Source organism: Cyprinodon tularosa, unplaced genomic scaffold, assembly GCF_016077235.1.
Source record: "Cyprinodon tularosa strain WSP-4 unplaced genomic scaffold, ASM1607723v1 ctg298, whole genome shotgun sequence".
In the NCBI taxonomy this organism is placed as follows: domain Eukaryota; kingdom Metazoa; phylum Chordata; class Actinopteri; order Cyprinodontiformes; family Cyprinodontidae; genus Cyprinodon; species Cyprinodon tularosa.
In genome coordinates, this window is record NW_024039005.1 from 434,403 (window position 1) to 455,427 (window position 21,025).

The following is a 21,025-nucleotide window of genomic DNA, read 5'->3' on the forward strand; positions in this document are numbered from 1 at the left end:
GAAGATTCCAGATTTCCAGGATAATAACAAACAGTCCTTCAGGTCAAAGTCACAAATAGGCCTATTACGAAACCAATGTACAAATAAGATCCATTTGGGTCTTTAAAATATATATAAATATATAAAAAGATGAGGAACATTATTATTGAACAAAACAAAACGCTGAGTTCCCCCTGGGGAAAGAAGCGGTGCCAGAAAAAGTGACCGTGAACTGACTTCACCGATAGATCAGCGATGAGGAAGCTGATTGGTTGAAGTAAACCCTGGTTCTATTCTGATTGGTCAAAGGTTCCTGCTTGCTAAAACCTGATTGGTCGAACTCTCCGCCTCTTTACCCTCCTCCTCTGTTATGTAATCAAAGCGTGTGAAATAACAACAATCGCTCCAAAGTTTACTACACATTTATTAAGCTGCTCTGAGCGGCTTTACTTCATTTTTTTCTTATAACTTTTTAGAAATTAGCGTATTTTTGTAAACTTTCAGCATCTCTGAGGAAGCTGGTTCAAAACAAACAAACTAAGTTTTTAACGGCAGTAAAGGGAATGAAGATGTTTTAACTCCTTATAACCGGCACCTGCTGTCAGTATTCCTGAGCCCAGCTGGGAGCCACTATGTTCCCGCTAGACTCTCCGTGGAACATCTCGTTCGCAGGCTGCGGCTTCCTGGGGATCTACCACGTCGGCGTGGCCAGCTGCCTGCGGGAACAGGCGCCCTTCCTGGTGGACAACGCCAGACACATCTATGGGGCCTCCGCCGGGGCCCTCACCGCCACCGCTCTGGTCACCGGAGTGTGTCTCGGTAGGTGTCTGCTGTGGATCCAGGTGGACCTGTTAACTGGTTACTGCAGGAAAACCAGTTAGAAAATAAACTAGTTTAGAATGACCTTTAGATTTAAAATAAATTAAATCCAGATTTCTGTTATCTGACAGTAACATTGTAAACGACATGGCCGGTTCTAGACAAGGGCCAACGGGGCCCAGTGCCCCTGTAGATCATGTCCTGGCCCCTGTTATGGCCCCTATAATGAAGACTTAGGAAATTCTAATGCTGATATACTGGAACAGACATGGTTACTGATTGGTCCTTTGGATCTATTTCATTTTTATTCTTTACTAATTCAGGTCAACTAATTATTTGAAAACAATAAGGCGATAGCTGCAGTGGTGCTAAATGTTTTTGTTTTGTTCAAAACAAATAAAATAAAACTCTAATTTTTAAAGCAGAATTTATCAGTTTTTCTTGAGTTCTAATTCAAACTTTGTAGAAAACTAATTTTATCTAATAAGACATAAAATTTTAATTAAACATATATATATATATATATATATATATATATATATATATATATATATATATATATATATATATATATATATATATATATATATATATATATATATATATATATAAATCCCTTACCCTGTTTTTTATTTCATGAATAGATTTGGTCTAGAACTGCCACTGGTAAAAACTATATATGTGATTATTTAAAAACAATTTTTGATTTGTCCATCCAGGTTTAATATGGAAAGTAAATGAAAAGTCTCATCTTCTCATTCTTTATATTCCAACACATCACTGCAATATTAATAATGGATCCATCAGTTTATTAATCATAACTGTCTATTATTATTAGCTTTTTATTACTTGGACCAAACTTTTATTATAACTTAGGATCAAGCTGATATGAGCAATAATGTGACTTAGACTGACGGGTATTTACCGCTCATAATTCCTCCTGTATGTTTAGCCTCTTTACTTTATTTTATTATTTTTATTAAACAATATGTCTCGCTTGTATGGAATCAGAGAGGGCCCAAAATATTTTTAAACTTGTAAATCTTAGTTGGAACAGAAAAAATGGAAGTTGATATTTAATGTGAAATTTTTACCTTATAATATGAAAAAAAAATCAAACATAAAATAATTTAGAATTTAATCTAAATTCAGTTTAGTATTTTAATTACCTGTACACTTTTTTATCTTTATTGCAGTTGTAGATGTTATATTTTCATTTTCAAATCCATTACTTTCTTTTTTTGTTTCAAATTTGTTTTTCAGTTTCAGGATTTTTTTTTTACACTTTCAACAAAAAAAAACAACAAAAAAACAGATTTGAAAGTGTAACAAAAAATCCTGGAACTGAAAGAGAAATTTGAAACAAACAAAAAAAAAACTGAAGGAGAGATATTTGTTTCTCAAAATATAAAATCTCAAACTGGAATAAAGAAATAAAATGGGGAAAAGTGTAATTCAAATATTAAACTATTGTATTTTTTAAGCTGAAGGAAAGAATTTAGATTAATTTCTTATTATTTTATGTTTGCTTTTTTAGTTTCTCAGATTACAAGGTACAAATTTGACATTCCATATAAACTTATATTTTTTCATTTTTACCTAAGATTTATAAGTTTACAAACATTTTGACCCCTTTCTGACTCCATACACTTGTTCTAACTCTAAATATACACATTTGAAAAAGTTATGATAAATGGTTCAATAATTTAAGTCATTTATTTCATGTTATGTAAAAATATTATCAGAGGGAATCATTTTGTTTTTGGACTTCAACTGATCTAATGTGGAAACAGCTGAAACTATAAGGTAGAAGTTATAATTTAAACATAACAAATAATTCAGTTTAGAAAATGCTAAATGTTGACGGTTATTATCACTTATTGGTTTTTATTTGGATTGTTTCCTAATGTTGTTCAGCTCCTTTGCTAAATAAAGCTGCATCAATAAGTCTTTATTTTATTGAGACTCCAGTGAGACATGCTGGTCCTACAGTTCTTCTGTGTCCTGCAGGAGACGCCGGGGCCAGCATCATCGAGGTCGCTAAGGAGGCGAGGAAGAGGTTCCTGGGACCGATGCACCCCTCCTTTAACTTGGTGAAGATCGTCCGCCATGTTCTGAGGCGAACTCTGCCTGCTGACAGCCACCTTCAGGCCAACGGGCGACTGGGAATCTCTCTGACCCGAGTCTCAGACGGAGAAAACGTCCTGATGTCTCACTTCAACAATAAGGAGGAGTTGGTGCAGGTATTTATCATCTAAGTTTAAATGGGTGATAGAATGATTCTATTGGCTATCTGGTCCTTCAGGTCTCTGAATAGGGCGTGTAACACTGTTTTTTTCTTTTATCTGTAATGTTTTATGTTTTATTTTATTTTTCTGTCCAGCTGTGTTTGTTTTTATAAATGCTTAACAAATAAGATTGGATTGGAATTGGAAATAGAAAGATTAAATCAACTGACAGCAGCAAAACTAATCTCATAAGATCAATAAATACTGTATAATTTCATAAATTAAGCAGAAGCTAATGTCATTTTCACATTATGTTATTTATCATTTCAGGCTTGTGTCTGCAGTGCCTACATCCCAGTATACTGTGGCCTCATTCCTCCAACACTCCAAGGAGTGGTGAGTAAATTGGCTGGTTTCCTTTTCTCACTTCTTGTCTTTCTTCTGTTTTTCAGCTAAAATAATCTAAATTTAACCCGGTCTTCTAATTCAGGGTTGTTGCAGGTCATTAAAAGTCATTAAACTATTAAAGTTAAGGCCTTAATTGGCATTAAAATTCATTAAATGTGATTAGCGTGGCATTTAAATATATCAATTTCATCAGATATATTATATCGCAGTATATTTGCACAGAACTGCTTCCGGTTGATCGTAAAGCCGTATGTTCGGGAAAGACGCTTGAGGCGGAGAAAAAGCTAGAGAATTGGAAAATGCAAATTTAAACAAAAAAGGCTGGAAAAAACAGGAATACAGGGAAGGGCTGCAGCCTGTCGACGCTACAGATGAGGAATATATATATATATATATATATATATATATATATATATATATATATATATATATATATATATATATCAAGGGCGTAGGTTTGATTTGAACTTTGGTGGGGACACTATTGGTCTGGTGTCATTGGTGCTATGCAATTTGCATGCCCTTTTTTATGCTCGATGTGAGCATCCGTACTGATAAGAGGAATTCATTGTTAAAAGAGAAAAGCATAATTTTGCTACATTAATAAAAATGTTATAAGCTCTACACTCATTAGATGCTGTTTATCAATGTTGAAGTATCACCGGCTCTGATGAATGTGGAATTAGGACTGTTTTCCACTTTGAAAACGGTTTCATTTGAATGACTAAGAAGAGAAGGTAAATACAGTATTTTCTTCTGAAGATATAGAATTGTGCAGAGTTAAACCCCACTCTTATATTTTTACGTACTATTCTCTAGCAAGCAAAATAATACATTCATTAAAATATTAACTTCACTATAAAAGTGGAACATCTGGGCTGTAGTTACTCTGTGTCGCCCATTTCATGTATTTAATCTGGGGCTGAAAAAAATGAATCGTATTAATTGATTATTTCAATAATCGTCAACTAATTTAGTAAGTGATTCATCATTAACTGGAGTATAGAGACTTTAAAACATACAGTAATATAAATGTAAAATGTGCCTTTCCCCACAGAGCAACCCACTTAGATCAGTTATTATATCAAAATTGTGAAAAGAAAAACAAAAAAATGAAAACAGTAATAGCAACTAAATATCGGTAAAAAGGAAACCCTCACATTTTCTTTTTTTGTTGGCTGTGGCCAAGAATCAGAAATGTTGATGGCTTACAGCCTTTATTTGCCCATTTTTCCAACAGTCTTCAGAACTCCTGGCTGACTCACAATATTTCGTTTTATAAAAGAAAAAAAAAGGTTTTTGTTTTTTAGTGTACATGATATTCATTTTTTTTATTGGGACTAGTTTTGTTGCCTAATATTAATTTTAGTAACCGCTGCATTCTAGTGTGAATAAATTTTCAATGTTGTGCTCCAAGCACACGCGGACTAGAAAACAGCCAATCAGAGGGAGAGAAGGCGGAACCTAAGGCAGAACAACCAATGAGAGTGGAGTTAAACAGCACAGCACAGTTCCATGCGCTGCTACATGAAAGGGACAGGAGAGACCAGGCAGAGGAGCAGCGAGAGGAAAAGAAGCCACTGCTGCAACAACTACTGCTGTAAATTATAAACATGTTGCTCACATCCAATTATTGGTCGGGACAATTAGGTCGGTTCAAAACTTTGGTAGGGACATGTCCCTATGGTCCCTATGCAAACCTACGCCCATGATATATATATATATACAGACCAGAAGTTTGGACACTCCTTCTCATTCAAACAGTTTTCTTTATTTTTTAATGACTATGAAAATTGTAGATTCACACTGAAGGCATCAAAACTATTAATTAACGCATGTGAAATTATATACTTATCAAGAAAACTGTGAAACAACTAAGAATATGTCTGATATTCTGGGTTCTTCAAAGTAAGTAGCCTCCTTTAGCTTGGCTCACTCTTTCATTCTATTGATGAGCTCCAGAGGCCGTCGCCTGAAAGGGTTTCCAGCAGGAGTTCCCAGAGATGCTGAGCAGCTGTTGGCCCTTTGGCTTCACTCTGTGGTCCAGCTCTCCCCAAACCATCTGGACTGGGTTCAGGTCTGGTGATGGTGGAGAACAGGTCATCTGGGGCAGCACCCTATCACTCTCCTTCATGGTCATATAGCCCTTCCACAGCCTGCTGGTCTGTTTGGGCTCATTGTCCGGCTGGAAAATCCAACTAAACCCAAACCGGATGGACTAGGATGGAGCTGCAGGATGCTATGGCAGCCATGCTGGTTCAGTATGTCAATTTTGAATAAATCCCCAACAGTGTAACCACCAAAGCTTCCCCACACCATCACACCTCCTCCTCCATGCTTCGCTGTGGGAACCAGGCATGTAGAGTCGATCCGTTCACCTTTTCTGCGTCACACAAAGACATGATGGTTGGAACCAAAGATCTCCAATCTGGACTCATCAGATTTCCTCTGGTCGAATGTCCGTTCCTGGTGTTCTTTAGCCAAAGCTAGTCTCTCTGCTTGTTGCCTTAGCAGCGGTTTCCTAGCAGCTCTTCTACCATGAAGGCCTGATTGATAGAGTCTCCTGTTAACAGTTGATCTAGATGTTTCTGCTGCTAGAACTCTGTGTTTCATTGACCTGCTCTCTAATCTGAGCTGCTAGTAACCTGTCATTTCTGAGGCTGGTGACTCGATTGAACTTCTCCTCCGCAGCAGAGGTGACTCCTGGTCTTCCTTTCCTGGGGCGCTCCTCATGTCAGCCAGTTTCTTCGTAGCGTTTGATGGTTTTTGCGACTGCACTTGGGAACACGTTCAAAGTTTTACCAATTTTTCGGACTGACTGACCTTCATTTCTTAAAGTAATGATGGCCGCTCATTTTTTTTTACTTAGCTGCTTTTTTCTCGCCATAATCTAAATTCTAACAGTCTATTCAGTTGGACTATCAGCTGACTATCACACCTGATGGTCCCAACCCCCATTTATAAGGCAGGAAATCCCACCTATTAAAGGAATAGTACACCCAAAACATGATTAGCCTTCATTTTCTACTCACCCCCATGCTGAACAACACTCTGGAGTACTTTTTTGATATCTCAAATGCATCTGGAGATCTGGGAGGCTTCTTGCTGTCTGCTGACATTCAAATAATGGAGGTCTATGGCGCCCGAGGCAGAAAGGTCCATAAAAGTCCACAAAAACGTGTCAATATTCCTCCATACTGCTCGTCCAATGTATTCCAAGTGTCCTGAGTGGGTAGCGTCCAGAATTTACTCGAAACAAAGTCATTTAGAATGTTTTTAGAGCATAAACAGTAGTGTATAGGATTTCCTGAAAGCGCGAGCCTGCACGTTCAGGACGCTACGGAAGCCGGCAGACCAAACCAGATGAAAGTGCGCATTCAGCGTCTGCTCTGCCGATAATGCAAGCGTAGAAGAAGAAATGTGCTGTTTACCTGTGCAAAGAAAGAAACAACGAAAGAAAAATGTCTGAGGACTTCAGTGTTGAGGAAGAGCATGAGTTCTTTGCCGAGCTGAATGCGAACTTTCATCTGGTTTGGTCTGCCGGCTTCCGTAGGCTCGTGAACGCGCTTTCAGGAAATCCTATAAACTACTGTTTATGCTCTAAAAACATTCTAAATGACTTCGTTTCGAGTAAATTCTGGACGCTACCCACTCAGGACACTTGGAATACATTGGACGAGCAGTATGGAGGAATATTGACACGTTTTTTGTGGACTTTTATGGACCTTTCTGTCTCGGGCGCCATAGACCTCCATTATTTGAATGTCAGCAGACAACAAGATGCCTTCCAGATCTCTAGATGCATTTGAGATATCAAAAAAGTACTCCAGAGTGTTGTTCAGCATGGGGGTGAGTAGAAAATGAAGGCTAATCATGTTTTGGGTGTACTATTCCTTTAAGCCTGACAGACGACACCTGTGAAGTAAAACCATTTCAGGCGACGGCCTCTGGAAGCTCATCAAGAGAATGAAAGAGTGAGCCAAACAGTAACCAAAGCTGAAGGAGGCTAATTTGAAGAACCTAGAATATATTTTTAGTTATTTCACAGTTTTAGTGTTAAGTATATAATTCCACATGTTCAGTTAATTCATAGTTTTGATGCCTTCAGTGTGAATCTACAGAAGAAAGAAACTCTTAGAATGAGAAGGTCCAAACTTTTGATCTGTACTGTATATATTTATGGAAGTCATGGGTAGTTGTTGATGGCGTTAAAATAATTTCTAAAAGCATGAAGTTGAAGATGATCATTCCTGTATAAACCCTGTAATGATATTAGAAATGAAATCTCGATGGGATTTTTCCAAGAAGACGAGGCGGCTTCTTTTAAATCTCAGTGTTTCTGTTTTGGTTTCTGTTGCTTTTGGTCCATTTTCTTTCCCAGTAACGGTGCCCTCTGCGGCCCTCCCTCCCCTCTCAATCTGTTGGTTCGTAACGGCACGCGTCTGTAAACACTGATTATAAAATCCCACCAGCGTCAGAAATGTCCCCCTCAGGAGGGAGGTGGAAAATGTTCCTCGCTCTGTTCTGTTTTGTTGGACATGTTTCTGGAGCAAAGGTTTTCTTTCTGAGAAGTATGACTGAGCAGCCGTGCCTCGCCTTCCTGATGTGACCTTTGTGATGCATTTCAGAGTTTACCAATGACGGAGTGTGTGTGCTGAGCTGGAGGCAACAGTGTGGCAGAGCTAGAATGTGATCAGGCGGCCTTGGATGTTTATTCACGTTTATTCAGTGTCCTCCTATGACTGAAATCCTGATGTCAGTTTGTTTAAACATCAAATGTTTAAAGACAAAAATTATTGCAATGAACCTGAGATTAAAACATACAGCAGGGTAAGAAGTGACGGTTTCCTCTGCAGGGATTTACAGAAAATGTTCTAAAGAAAGGGAAATAGATTGTTGAGTATTTGGATTGAGGAGATCAGATATTCACTTTGAATTCATTCAATTCTATTCAGTTTATTTCTATAGCTCCAATTCCCATCATGTCATCTCAGGTCACTTTCCAGTTCACCAGATCATCCAGTCAGATTGATTCAAAGTTTTCTATCTCAGGAAAACCAGCTGATTGCATCGACTCATTGACTCTTCAGCAATCCCTCACACTAAGCATGCTTGTAGCGACAGTGGAGAGGAAAAACTCCCTTTGAACAGGAAGAAACCTCCAGCAGAACCAGGCTCAGTGTGAGCGGCCATCTGCTGAGGCCCACTGGGGTTCAAGGAGACAGAAGCAGACATAGAAAAAGAAGCATAGATACAAAAGGCAACTGTCAACCAGCTCCTCAGGCGGCCCCGTCCAGGAAACACACAGCCAGGCAGACGAGCTCCGAGCCAGCTCCCATGTCAGAGGATGAAGAGAGCACATCCATTTAGTCACAGTCAGAGAAACAGGACTACACTGGAAAACAGGCCAAGCTCCAACATCTAGAAACAAAGGTGTTGATGGCAGCAGCACAGCTGATATTTCTCTCCAGGATGGAGTCACAGCCAAACAGGAACAGAGAAACAGCAGAGAGAGCAGAACGTTAGAGATTGAATTAGTTTGAAAGATGGTGGAAAAGCAACTTTTAACATATTTGGACTTCCATTCAGAAGAGCTTTAATTAAAGGTTAAAAGATTCCACATCAGCAGTGCTAACGTGTTTTTGCAAACAAAAAAATCATGCATGCAATTTCTTAATGTTTTGCGAGCCGCTGACTGGACCAGACCGGGCAATCGAACCCCAACTGTCAGGATGGGGGCAGGGAGCCAGCAGGGGGATAGAGCGACCGAACCTGACCCGATGACGGTATGGTAGGCCGCCGGTGTCCAGGCAACCGGGTCGGGTTCTGTCGCTCCATCCCCTGCTTGCTCCCTGCCCCTGTCCGCCGGGGTTCCCTGACCAGCCCTGAAGCTGACGGCTCGGTTCTGCTGCACTGGAGGCGACCAAAATCCCAGACGATTGTGAAATTCCCCCCCAGGTCTGGTCCCCCTACCATATCAATGATGTTTCAGTGAGTGAGTGCTTGTTGCTATGATGCGTCTTTGCTCAGCAGCTTGGCTCGTTGTAAACCAACCAATCAGAGCACAGCTCATCTAAATATTCATGATCAAACCATAAAAGGAAGGAAAGCTGTGGTTTCATTCTAGGGCTTTTAACCAGGCTGCATTAGGGCTCATAGAACAGCTAATATGCCATTTTCAGCCCAACCAATGTTACACACCCTATTAGAGACCTGAAGGACCAGATACCCTATAGAATCATTCTATCACCCTATTAGAGACCTGAAGGACCAGATACCCTATAGAATCATTCTATCACCCTATTAGAGACCTGAAGGACCAGATACCCTATAGAATCATTCTATCACCCTATTGGAGACCTGAAGGACCAGATACCCTATAGAATCATTCTATCACCCTATTAGAGACCTGAAGGACCAGATACCCTATAGAATCATTCTATCACCCTATTAGAGACCTGAAGGACCAGATACCCTATAGAATCATTCTATCACCCTATTAGAGACCTGAAGGACCAGATACCCTATAGAATCATTCTATCACCCTATTAGAGACCTGAAGGACCAGATACCCTATAGAATCATTCTATCACCCTATTAGAGACCTGAAGGACCAGATACCCTATAGAATCATTCTATCACCCTATTAGAGACCTGAAGGACCAGATACCCTATAGAATCATTCTATCACCCTATTGGAGACCTGAAGGACCAGATACCCTATAGAATCATTCTATCACCCTATTAGAGACCTGAAGGACCAGATACCCTATAGAATCATTCTATCACCCTATTAGAGACCTGAAGGACCAGATACCCTATAGAATCATTCTATCACCCTATTAGAGACCTGAAGGACCAGATACCCTATAGAATCATTCTATCACCCTATTAGAGACCTGAAGGACCAGATACCCTATAGAATCATTCTATCACCCTATTAGAGACCTGAAGGACCAGATACCCGATAGAATCATTCTATCACCCTATTAGAGACCTGAAGGACCAGATACCCTATAGAATTATTCTATCACCCTATTAGAGACCTGAAGGACCAGATACCCTATAGAATCATTCTATCACCCTATTAGAGACCTGAAGGACCAGATACCCTATAGAATCATTCTATCACCCTATTAGAGACCTGCAGGACCAGATACCCTAGAGAATCATTCTATCACCCTATTAGAGACCTGAAGGACCAGATACCCGATAGAATCATTCTATCACCCTATTAGAGACCTGAAGGACCAGATACCCTAGAGAATCATTCTATCACCCTATTAGAGACCTGAAGGACCAGATACCCTATAGAATCATTCTATCACCCTATTAGAGACCTGAAGGACCAGATACCCTATAGAATCATTCTATCACCCTATTAGAGACCTGAAGGACCAGATACCCTATAGAATCATTCTATCACCCTATTAGAGACCTGAAGGACCAGATACCCGATAGAATCATTCTATCACCCTATTAGAGACCTGAAGGACCAGATACCCTATAGAATTATTCTATCACCCTATTAGAGACCTGAAGGACCAGATACCCTATAGAATCATTCTATCACCCTATTAGAGACCTGAAGGACCAGATACCCTATAGAATCATTCTATCACCCTATTAGAGACCTGCAGGACCAGATACCCTAGAGAATCATTCTATCACCCTATTAGAGACCTGAAGGACCAGATACCCGATAGAATCATTCTATCACCCTATTAGAGACCTGAAGGACCAGATACCCTAGAGAATCATTCTATCACCCTATTAGAGACCTGAAGGACCAGATACCCTATAGAATCATTCTATCACCCTATTAGAGACCTGAAGGACCAGATACCAGATAGAATCATTCTATCACCCTATTAGAGACCTGAAGGACCAGATACCCTATAGAATCATTCTATCACCCTATTAGAGACCTGAAGGACCAGATACCCTATAGAATCATTCTATCACCCTATTAGAGACCTGAAGGACCAGATACCCTATAGAATCATTCTATCACCCTATTAGAGACCTGAAGGACCAGATACCCTAGAGAATCATTCTATCACCCTATTAGAGACCTGAAGGACCAGATACCCGATAGAATCATTCTATCACCCTATTAGAGACCTGAAGGACCAGATACCCTAGAGAATCATTCTATCACCCTATTAGAGACCTGAAGGACCAGATACCCTATAGAATCATTCTATCACCCTATTAGAGACCTGAAGGACCAGATACCCGATAGAATCATTCTATCACCGTATTAGAGACCTGAAGGACCAGATACCCTATAGAATCATTCTATCACCCTATTAGACACCTGAAGGACCAGATACCCTATAGAATCATTCTATCACCCTAATAGAGACCTGAAGGACCAGATACCCTATATAATCATTCTATCACCCTATTAGAGACCTGAAGGACCAGATACCCTATAGAATCATTCTATCACCCTAATAGAGACCTGAAGGACCAGATACCCTATAGAATCATTCTATCACCCTATTAGAGACCTGAAGGACCAGATACCCTATAGAATCATTCTATCACCCTATTAGAGACCTGAAGGACCAGATACCCTATAGAATCCTTCTATCACCCTATTAGAGACCTGAAGGACCAGATACCCTATAGAATCATTCTATCACCCTATTAGAGACCTGAAGGACCAGATACCCTATAGAATCATTCTATCACCCTATTAGAGACCTGAAGGACCAGATACCCTATAGAATCATTCTATCACCCTATTAGAGACCTGAAGGACCAGATACCCTATAGAATCATTCCATCGCCCTATTAGAGACCTGAAGGACCAGATACCCTATAGAATCATTCCATCGCCCTATTAGAGACCTGAAGGACCAGATACCCTATAGAATCATTCCATCGCCCTATTAGAGACCTGAAGGACCAGATACCCTATAGAATCATTCCATGACCCTATTAGAGACCTGAAGGACCAGATACCCTATAGAATCATTCTATCACCCTATTAGAGACCTGAAGGACCAGATACCCTATAGAATCATTCTATCACCCTATTAGAGACCTAAAGGACCAGATACCCTATAGAATCATTCTACAACCCTATTAGAGACCTGAAGGACCAGATACCCTATAGAATCATTCTATCACCCTATTAGAGACCTGAAGGACCAGATACCCTATAGAATCATTCTATCACCCTATTAGAGACCTGAAGGACCAGATACCCTATAGAATCATTCTATCACTCTTTAATCTGGTCAGTAAATCATCTATGTGCTGCTATTACGTTTCTTCATGCTTATATATCTTAAGCAGAGCTTCTGCAGATCATAGCCTATTTATTTGAACCCAGCTTCCACCTCTGATATTGACCCCCCCCCCCTTTTTTGTTGAAAGAATGAATATAAAGAGATAAAAACATGGAAAATAGAAGCTGATGTGAAAAAACAACTGATCCTTTTCCTCGTGCCTTATGTGATGTCACTGGAGGATGTTTGTGTGGAAGCTTGTGATAAATCATCCTGATTAAATAACAACAAATAGCAAACCAAACAGAGAAAACTGTTGTGGTGTTGAGGGGAAGACTATATCTAAAGTGAGTCTCATTGATTTGGCAGATAGGTCTGGCTGGGAGCTTTAAACATTTCATAATTTTTTGATAAAAACAAGTCTTCATCAATACAGGAGGAAATGATGTCACAGCTTGTTTGCTTTCTGCCTCAGTTGAGTTTCTGGAAACGTTGTTCATTAATCGATCCGACTCTGTTTGCTCTGCCTTCGTTCAGCGATACGTGGATGGAGGAATCTCGGACAACCTTCCGCAGTACGAGCTGAAAAACACCATCACGGTGTCTCCCTTTTCTGGAGAGAGCGACATCTGCCCTCGAGACACTTCCACCAACATCCACGAGCTGCGCTTCACCAACACAAGCATCCAGTTCACCCTCACCAACCTTTACAGAGTCTCTAGGGCTCTCTTTCCACCTGATCCAATGGTAGGACTCACTCTCACTAACGCCACATTCAGGGATTTGGGCCTTTTTTAAATGCTCAGCATGCTGGGCTTCACTGAAACATGAGAGATGATTAATAAGGATGTGTGTTTGAATACAGGTTATGAAGGCCATGTGCAAGCAGGGATATAAGGATGCTCTGCATTTTTTAAAGAGAAATGGTAAGTTTCTTTCTTCATTCTGCAGAAAACTTCAAAGCTCTTTTTAATAAATCCCACTAAAATCTAGCCTCATTGATTTTCTTATTTTTTGCTTTAAGACGATAAATGTTTGGTTTGTAAACAGCGTTTCATGCAGATACTCTATCAGAGGGTGTGCTTCCTGTTACCGTGTCAGCAGATCAATAGGAAGCTCTTGCTCAACTTACTCTCTGTAGATATTAATGTGCAAACAAACCAACATGGTTTCAGGATACTTTGATTAATATAAGGTGTTTTCTTTTTTAAGTAAAAAATTTAACTGAGATTTGAGGACCCTGTATGGATGGATGAACAAGCAGACCCAATGTTTATTTTCTTTTTCTTTATTTTCAGGATTGCTTAATTATACAGGGCCTCAATCAGACAGACAGTTGCTGGTCAACAGAGAGGAAAATAAGGCCGGCGATGAAAGGAGAGAAGAGAAAAACCGAGAGGCGGAGCCACAGGTGGAGGCCAAAGCTCTGCTGCATGCCAGCTCCTCGCTAGATGATCACATCATGGAGTATCTTCCACCCGCTGTGCACAAAGGTGAGGAGCATTAGAGGACTGACCTCGGCTATAGAGAACCATACATGCAGCAGTAGCCATTCAACATTCACCCACTTTCCCTGGCTGGTCCTTGGCTGGTCCTTGGATGGTCCTTGGTTGGTCCTTGGATGGTCCTTGGCTGGTCCTTGGTTGGTCCCTGGCTGGTCCCTGGCTGGTCCCTGGCTGGTCCTTGGATGGTCCTTGGCTGGTCCTTGGTTGGTCCTTGGCTGGTCCCCTACAATTCCTTTTTAAACATCTAAAATATTCTTTCTGTCATGATTTGTGGACATTAGGATCTAAAGAGAAGCGCCATCTCCTGGTCAGACCCTGTAATTCAGTGAATGGGGGAGTTGGAGTAAAAAAAATAAATAAATTGAACATTATTGATCTCACATTGGAGAAATTTATCTCTGCATTTAACCCATTCCCTTGGGGAGCAGTGGGCTGCCATTGTGCGGCGTCCGGGGAGCACTGTGGGGTTAAGGTAGAGTCCTGCACGGGTCGAGTTTTACCAACCGCACCCGCCCGAACCCGTTAGGATGACACCGAACCCGACACGTTAACACATCAAGTAATAGGCTATAGTACACTGCGCTGCAGAACAGCGCCATTAACACTGCAGCAGACGTGTATGCACTGACTGTGGCCTTTTTGGAGGGAAGCCCACACTGCCAGCAGGGCTTTAAGCTACAACAAGGGGGACCCCAGTGCCTGATTAATAGAACATTTCTGATGTCCATAATAATAATACATTTATTTTATTTAGCAGCGCCTTTCTTCTCTTAACAACACACACGCATAAAAAAAAAATCACCAACTACCCGCCTGCACTAAGAAAATATCCGCCCGACCCGTTTATTTTTATTTATGTATTTTTCACCCGCAAAAGAGCATTTTAGCGGGTGACCCGTCGGGGACCCGCGGGTAGCCGACCCATTGCAGGACTCTAGGTTAAGGGTCTTGCTCAGGGACCCAGACCCAAATATGCAAGAGGGGGGTCACTGCAGTGGCTGGGAGTCTGCTGCCATTCGGCTGGCGTTTGACTGACAGGCTGCTACAGCACATTTAAAGTTTTCTCTGACAGTTTTTAGGCAGTCTTTAATGTTTGATTTTTGTTGTTTTTTTGCTTCATTGAAATCAGATTTTGCAAACATTAAATGAATTCTGAAACATGCAGCCTTTTAAATAAACAGTTTTTGGATCTCACTGCATTGCATGGTTTGGTATAATTCCTGCTCAAAGTCGCTCTGTCAGCTAAAGTATTTTACAGTCTCTATTCTCCAGTTAACTATTGATGGATATCTAAATTTGTTGATGATTATTTCAATAATCGATTAATCTGATTAACTGTTTCAGTCCTAGTAGATTCAGGTGTGTTTTCTTTATTGCTAGGCTAGCAGGGAATTTATTACTGTATTGACTGGATGAGCGCGTTATACTGGAGATGATCAGATGGATTTTACACCCTAAAACTTCCCTGGTTTAAATGAGAATATCTGGAACTCATTTTCTTTACGATTCCACATTCAGTGTCAAATCTAGATTTAAATATCTAGTAATAACTGAATAAAAGGCACTCTGCATGTTGCTGCTCAGGGACAATGAGGGCTGGACGCCTCTGCACGCTGCGGCCTCCTGCGGCTTCATCCAGATCACCAGGTGAGCAGGGACGGATGTAGGAAATTTGGGGCCCTAGGCAAAGACAGGCAGGGGGCCCTCTGTATGGAGAAGCCATCACATAGAACAGCCCCATTCTCCAGATGTAGAAATGTTAATAGAATAGACATCCATTATCTGTTCTAGGTTGTGTCCCTCTCTTCTTGTCCCTTTTCTTCTTGTTTTCCTCTCTATGTTTTGTACTCAGCTGACTTTTCATGCTGTCTCTAAAGGAATGAAAGATTTTTTCCAAGCACTAAGCTCACTTAGCTGATTGCTCCTTCCTGTGTTTCCAAAAAGGCCAAAGTAAATAACCCAGTCCTTCTTTTCACTGTAGACAAGCCATGATCTGCTTATCTGTTCTCCATTTTTCATTTGGATGAAATAATAGCTGCATGAATCATGACAGCAGACAAGATAGAGGAGAGCAGGAGGCGGGGTTACCAATCTACTCGCTCTGGAGAGCAGAGTTCGCTGCTTTTAGATGTTGTCTCCAAAGTCTCCAGTAGCAGAAAAAAGTCTCTAGATTTGGCGCTAGGAGCTTTTTAGAAATCAGGGTGCTAGAGGGGTCTGAAAAGTGGCTAAATATAGCGACTAAAGCGCTAAGTTGGCAACACTGCTCTTTGCATGGTTTGTTTTCAAATGGTTTGCTGCTGTCTGTTTGGACCTTTCTGAACATGTGCAGCAAATGGACTGATCCAATATGGTGGACACTGAAGGGGGGGGGGGGGCTGAGACACACTTAATATTATCAGCATTCTGATGGCATTTTAGCCAAAGGATTTTTTATCAAAAACAAATAAGGATTACTTGTATTAACCATACATGGAAACAGAGTTTTATGGGGTCCCCAGGAACTTGGGGCCCTAAGCAACTGCCTAGTACTGCCTGATGGTAAAGCCCCCCCGCCCACCCATGGGCCATTTCAGGTCCATGTCCAAGTTAAAGTCCTGAACCTGCCAAAGTCACAACATTTAGTCTCTTTCTTTATTATTCCCCCGCCCCATCATGGGCAACGCACCATTACCTTCAGTGGTGAACCAGGCCCTCAGTATAATACTACCACCACCATGCTTTACAGTTTGTGCAGAGTGAAGCGTCTGTAAGCCTCAATCAATTGTTGATTTTATGAAATAGCTCAGTCTTTGTCTTATTTGATGCTTTTCCAGCAGACACGAGAGGAGAGCCCTCTATGTTCATGTTGTTTCAGTGACATTAGTCCTGCTATGTGTTTCCAGCTTATGGCAGGAATCACGGTTGCTGCCTTGTTAGCAAGCAGCCTAATAAATGTCCTTCAGTCAGATGTTGAGAGGTTGGAGTAGATGGTTTAACCTTCAGCAAAGAGAAGGTTTTCAACAGGACAATAATCCAAAGCACAAATAAAAACAGATTCTTTTTAGGCTAATATTTTGTTTCCATGTTAGTCTACCTAAAAAAAAAAAGTGACATTCATGCTGTTAAAAATGTGTGAACAATGCTTAACATCTAGGTCTATGCAAAGAAACGATCCAGTTAGTTTAAAGATAAAGTTTAGTTTTAAGAAATGTTTAATTCCTTAACATCAGTAGAAAACCACTGAGAGTTCATTGTGTGTTTTTGGCGCCCCCTTCAGCTTTACTTGAGGCCTGCATGGAGAGGAGGAGCCTGGTTCAATCCCTGAGCAGCCTGCTCCCTGTCAGAATGGCCTCCGCCCTGATGCTCCCCTACACCCTCCCTCTGGAGTCGGCCCTGTCCATGACCCTCAGGTACGGCGGGACTTCCTCACCCCAACGGGGAGGAAGGAAGGAAGGAAGGAAGGAAGGAAGGAAGGAAGGAAGGAAGGAAGGAAGGAAGGAAGGAAGGAAGGAAGGAAGGGAGGGAGGGAGGAAGGAAGGAAGGAAGGAAGGGAGGAAGGGAGGGAGGGAGGAAGGAAGGAAGGAAGGAAGGAAGGGAGGGAGGAAGGGAGGGAGGCAGGAAGGAAGGGAGGAAGGAAGGAAGGAAGGAAGGAAGGGAGGAAGGGAGGGAGGGAGGAAGGAAGGAAGGAAGGGAGGAAGGAAGGAAGGAAGGAAGGAAGGGAGGAAGGGAGGGAGGAAGGGAGGAAGGGAGGAAGGGAGGGAGGGAGGAAGGGAGGGAGGGAGGAAGGAAGGGAGGAAGGAAGGAAGGAAGGAAGGGAGGGAGGGAGGAAGGAAGGGAGGAAGGAAGGAAGGAAGGAAGGGAGGAAGGGAGGGAGGAAGGAAGGGAGGAAGGAAGGAAGGAAGGAAGGGAGGAAGGGAGGGAGGAAGGAAGGAAGGAAGGAAGGAAGGAAGGAAGGAAGGAAGGAAGGAAGGAAGGAAGGAAGGAAGGAAGGAAGGAAGGAAGGAAGGAAGGAAGGGAGGGAGGAAGGAAGGAAGGAAGGAAGGGAGGAAGGGAGGAAGGAAGGAAGGAAGGAAGGAAGGGAGGGAGGGAGGGAGGAAGGAAGGAAGGGAGGAAGGAAGGGAGGAAGGGAGGAAGGGAAGGAAGGAAGGAAGGGAGGGAGGAAGGAAGGAAGGAAGGGGGGAAAGGGAGGAAGGAAGGAAGGAAGGGAGGGAGGAAGGAAGGAAGGAGGGAGGAAGGAAGGAAGGAAGGGGGGAAAGGGAGGGAGGGAGGGAGGAAGGAAGGGAGGAAGGGAAAGGGAAAGGGAAAGGGAAAGGGAAAGGGGAGGAAGGGAGGGAGGAAGGAAGGAAGGAAGGAAGGAAGGGAGGAAGGGAGGGAGGAGGGAGGAAGGAAGGGAGGAAGGAAGGAAGGAAGGAAGGGGAAGGGAGGAAGGGAGGGAGGGAAGGAAGGGAGGAAGGAAGGAAGGAAGGAAGGGGGAAAGGGGAAGGGGGGAAAGGAAGGAAGGAGGGGGGAAGGAAGGAAGGAAGGGGGAGGGGAGGAAGGGAGGGAGGGGAGGGAGGGAGGGGGGAAAGGGAAGGGAAGGGAAAGGGGAAGGGGAAGGGAAGGAAGGGAGGAGGGGGGGAAGGAAGGAAGGAAGGAAGGGGAGGAAAGGGAAGGAGGGAGGAAGGAAGGGAGGGAAGGAAGGGAGGGGGGAGGGAGGGGGGGAAAGGGGGGGGGAAGGGGGGGAAGGGAGGGGGGGAGGGGGGGAAGGAGGGAAAGGAAATTTAAGGAAGGGGAGAGGAAAAAGGAAGGTTCCCATTAACTTTTATTCAGTGATTCATCACTTCCTGTCTCTCTGCACAATGAACACGAGGCTACAGGTGAACTTTGGACACATTTTAGAAATGGAGACAAGGGAACATTTGAGCTTATGATTGTTCCGGAGACACAATCTGTAGAAACAAGACTAGCTGGTTTAATTTAGCCCAGATTTAGACTCAGGTCTATTATTGAGATCACCTTGGACTGAGACACCCAGCTGAGCCTGTCTGCAGACCATGAGGCATGGCGACAGTCTCTGAAGCTCACGTTAAAAGAACCACTCAAACATTCATTACTTTCATTTATGGATTTTGTGCAAACTCTCCTATCCGCTGTAAAAGCCAGCGTTCCATGACTGAATAATAATGAGCTCTTCTCTCTACAGACTTCTGGAGTGGCTTCCAGATGTGCAGGAGGATGTGGGCTGGATTCGAGAGCAGATTCTGAAGATTCTGCAGCGTATTCTCCGTCAGGCTTCCAGAAACTTTTCCCAGCATGTATCTGCTCGGTAAATAATCCCCTTCCTAAGGTTATAGCCTATAGTTGTGTTCTGACATGTCTGCATACATCCCACTGAAAAAGGCTGCTACTGCTAGCAGCTCTGGATCTCAGTAGATTTTAGCCATTAAAGGATGGGAAGAAAAATGACCAAATTGGTGCTTATCTGCACATTTAGTTTTACTTTAGAGATAGACAGTAAACAACCTATGATGCAGTTATAATGTGTGTTTATTTCCAAACATTTGAGCTGACTTTTCCTCTGCTCTGATAGGCTGTTCTGCCACCTGGAGCTGCACCATTACCGGTCCCTTCCATCCAAGTCTAGCTCCACCAGCCTCTTCCCTCTGTGGATGAACAGCGGCGGTTCTTCAGTGCAGGATGTCTTTGACCGATACAAGAACCGGCTGCTATCAGGGGTTTTCTGCATCGACATGGACCTGCAAGGCTCCTTCAAAACCGGAGCAATACCCCCACACACCAACCGCCTGGCTAGCTTTTTCCTGCAAGACTTTGCAGAAGGCAAAGGCTATTGCAACAATCCTCAAAGTGGGAAACCTGCTAAAACGATGAGCAGATCCAGGAGCTTTTGGTAGGCTGTTGCTCTGATCGTACGACTGATTCAGGAATAGTGGAAAACTCCCACTGAAGCTGTAATGTTGATTTTGCATTTAAAATGCCATCAACTTCTCTGTGTAGTGGTTGGAAACAGTCCTGCAGGACTTTGAAAAGTATTTAAACTTGTGCTTCTGAATAACTGAATGGAAAAAAAAGGCACATGGTTTCACTTTTTTCATTTCACCACATAGAGAAACAAAAACTGTCCCTGTGAAAGAAAATAACCGCCACAATTTGATGATACAACGACAATGTTGCCGTCTGGAACATGCATTAGGGAGTACATAAATTATTATTATTATTATTATTATTACAGAAGAGGATTAGGGCCACTGAAAGAATAAAATTAAGTTAAATATTGTTTCAGTTTAATATGGGAAAAAAGTCTCAGAATTCCATTTTTTTAAGAAAAAAAAAATCAGAATTCTGAGATTAAAGTCAGAATTCTGAGAAAAAAGTCAGAATTCTGAGATTAAAGTCAGAATTTTTAGATTAAAGTCAGAATTTTTAGATTAAAGTCAGAATTCTGAGATTAATTCAGAATTCTGACGTTTGGCATATTAAAATGAAATAAAATAAAAGAATCATTCAACTATCTTTTATTTTTTCAGTGGCCCTAATCCTCTTCTGTATCAAATGCATGCCACACTTTGCAGATTTGTATTAGTAAATCCTCTTAAAAAAGAAAATAAATATTGTTTTCCTTTCAGTTTATAGATACATTAAACTGTTTTATTCTTCATAAATTTAAGTTAAACTAAACTGAGACTTGGTTTACAACATCTAAAAATAGATTTTTAAGAATAGATTTTGAAGGCGCTGTTATTCACTCAGTGGGTGTTGGACGATTTGCACCAATGACTGCCTCTGAAATAAGCCATTAGCTTTTGCAGTCAGGAAGTGTTACATCAACAGAGGCACACTTCACTTTGCACAGGTTCACAGTCGAGCT

At 41.8% G+C, this 21,025-nt stretch overlaps 1 protein-coding gene across 1 annotated transcript; it reads left to right on the forward strand.

Moving 5' to 3' along the window:
- The first annotated feature begins 363 nt into the window (after nucleotides 1-363).
- pnpla2 (patatin-like phospholipase domain containing 2) lies at nucleotides 364-20,228 on the forward strand. Its single transcript, XM_038291243.1, has 9 exons — nucleotides 364-798; nucleotides 2,809-3,041; nucleotides 3,357-3,422; nucleotides 13,214-13,423; nucleotides 13,542-13,602; nucleotides 13,975-14,169; nucleotides 17,438-17,570; nucleotides 19,343-19,465; nucleotides 19,730-20,228. The coding sequence occupies exons 1-9, from the start codon at nucleotides 612-614 to the stop codon at nucleotides 20,049-20,051; spliced, it is 1,530 nt and encodes a 509-aa protein (XP_038147171.1). The 5' UTR covers nucleotides 364-611; the 3' UTR covers nucleotides 20,052-20,228.
- The last annotated feature ends 797 nt before the right edge of the window (nucleotides 20,229-21,025 follow it).

Coding starts and splice junctions, on each gene's coding strand:
- pnpla2 (XM_038291243.1), top strand. CDS start 612: ATGTTCCCGCTAGACTCTCCGTGGAACATCTCGTTCGCAGGCTGCGGC. Junction 3,423..13,213: donor CTCCAACACTCCAAGGAGTG/GTGAGTAAATTG, acceptor GCCTTCGTTCAG/CGATACGTGGATGGAGGAAT. Junction 13,424..13,541: donor TCTTTCCACCTGATCCAATG/GTAGGACTCACT, acceptor GTTTGAATACAG/GTTATGAAGGCCATGTGCAA.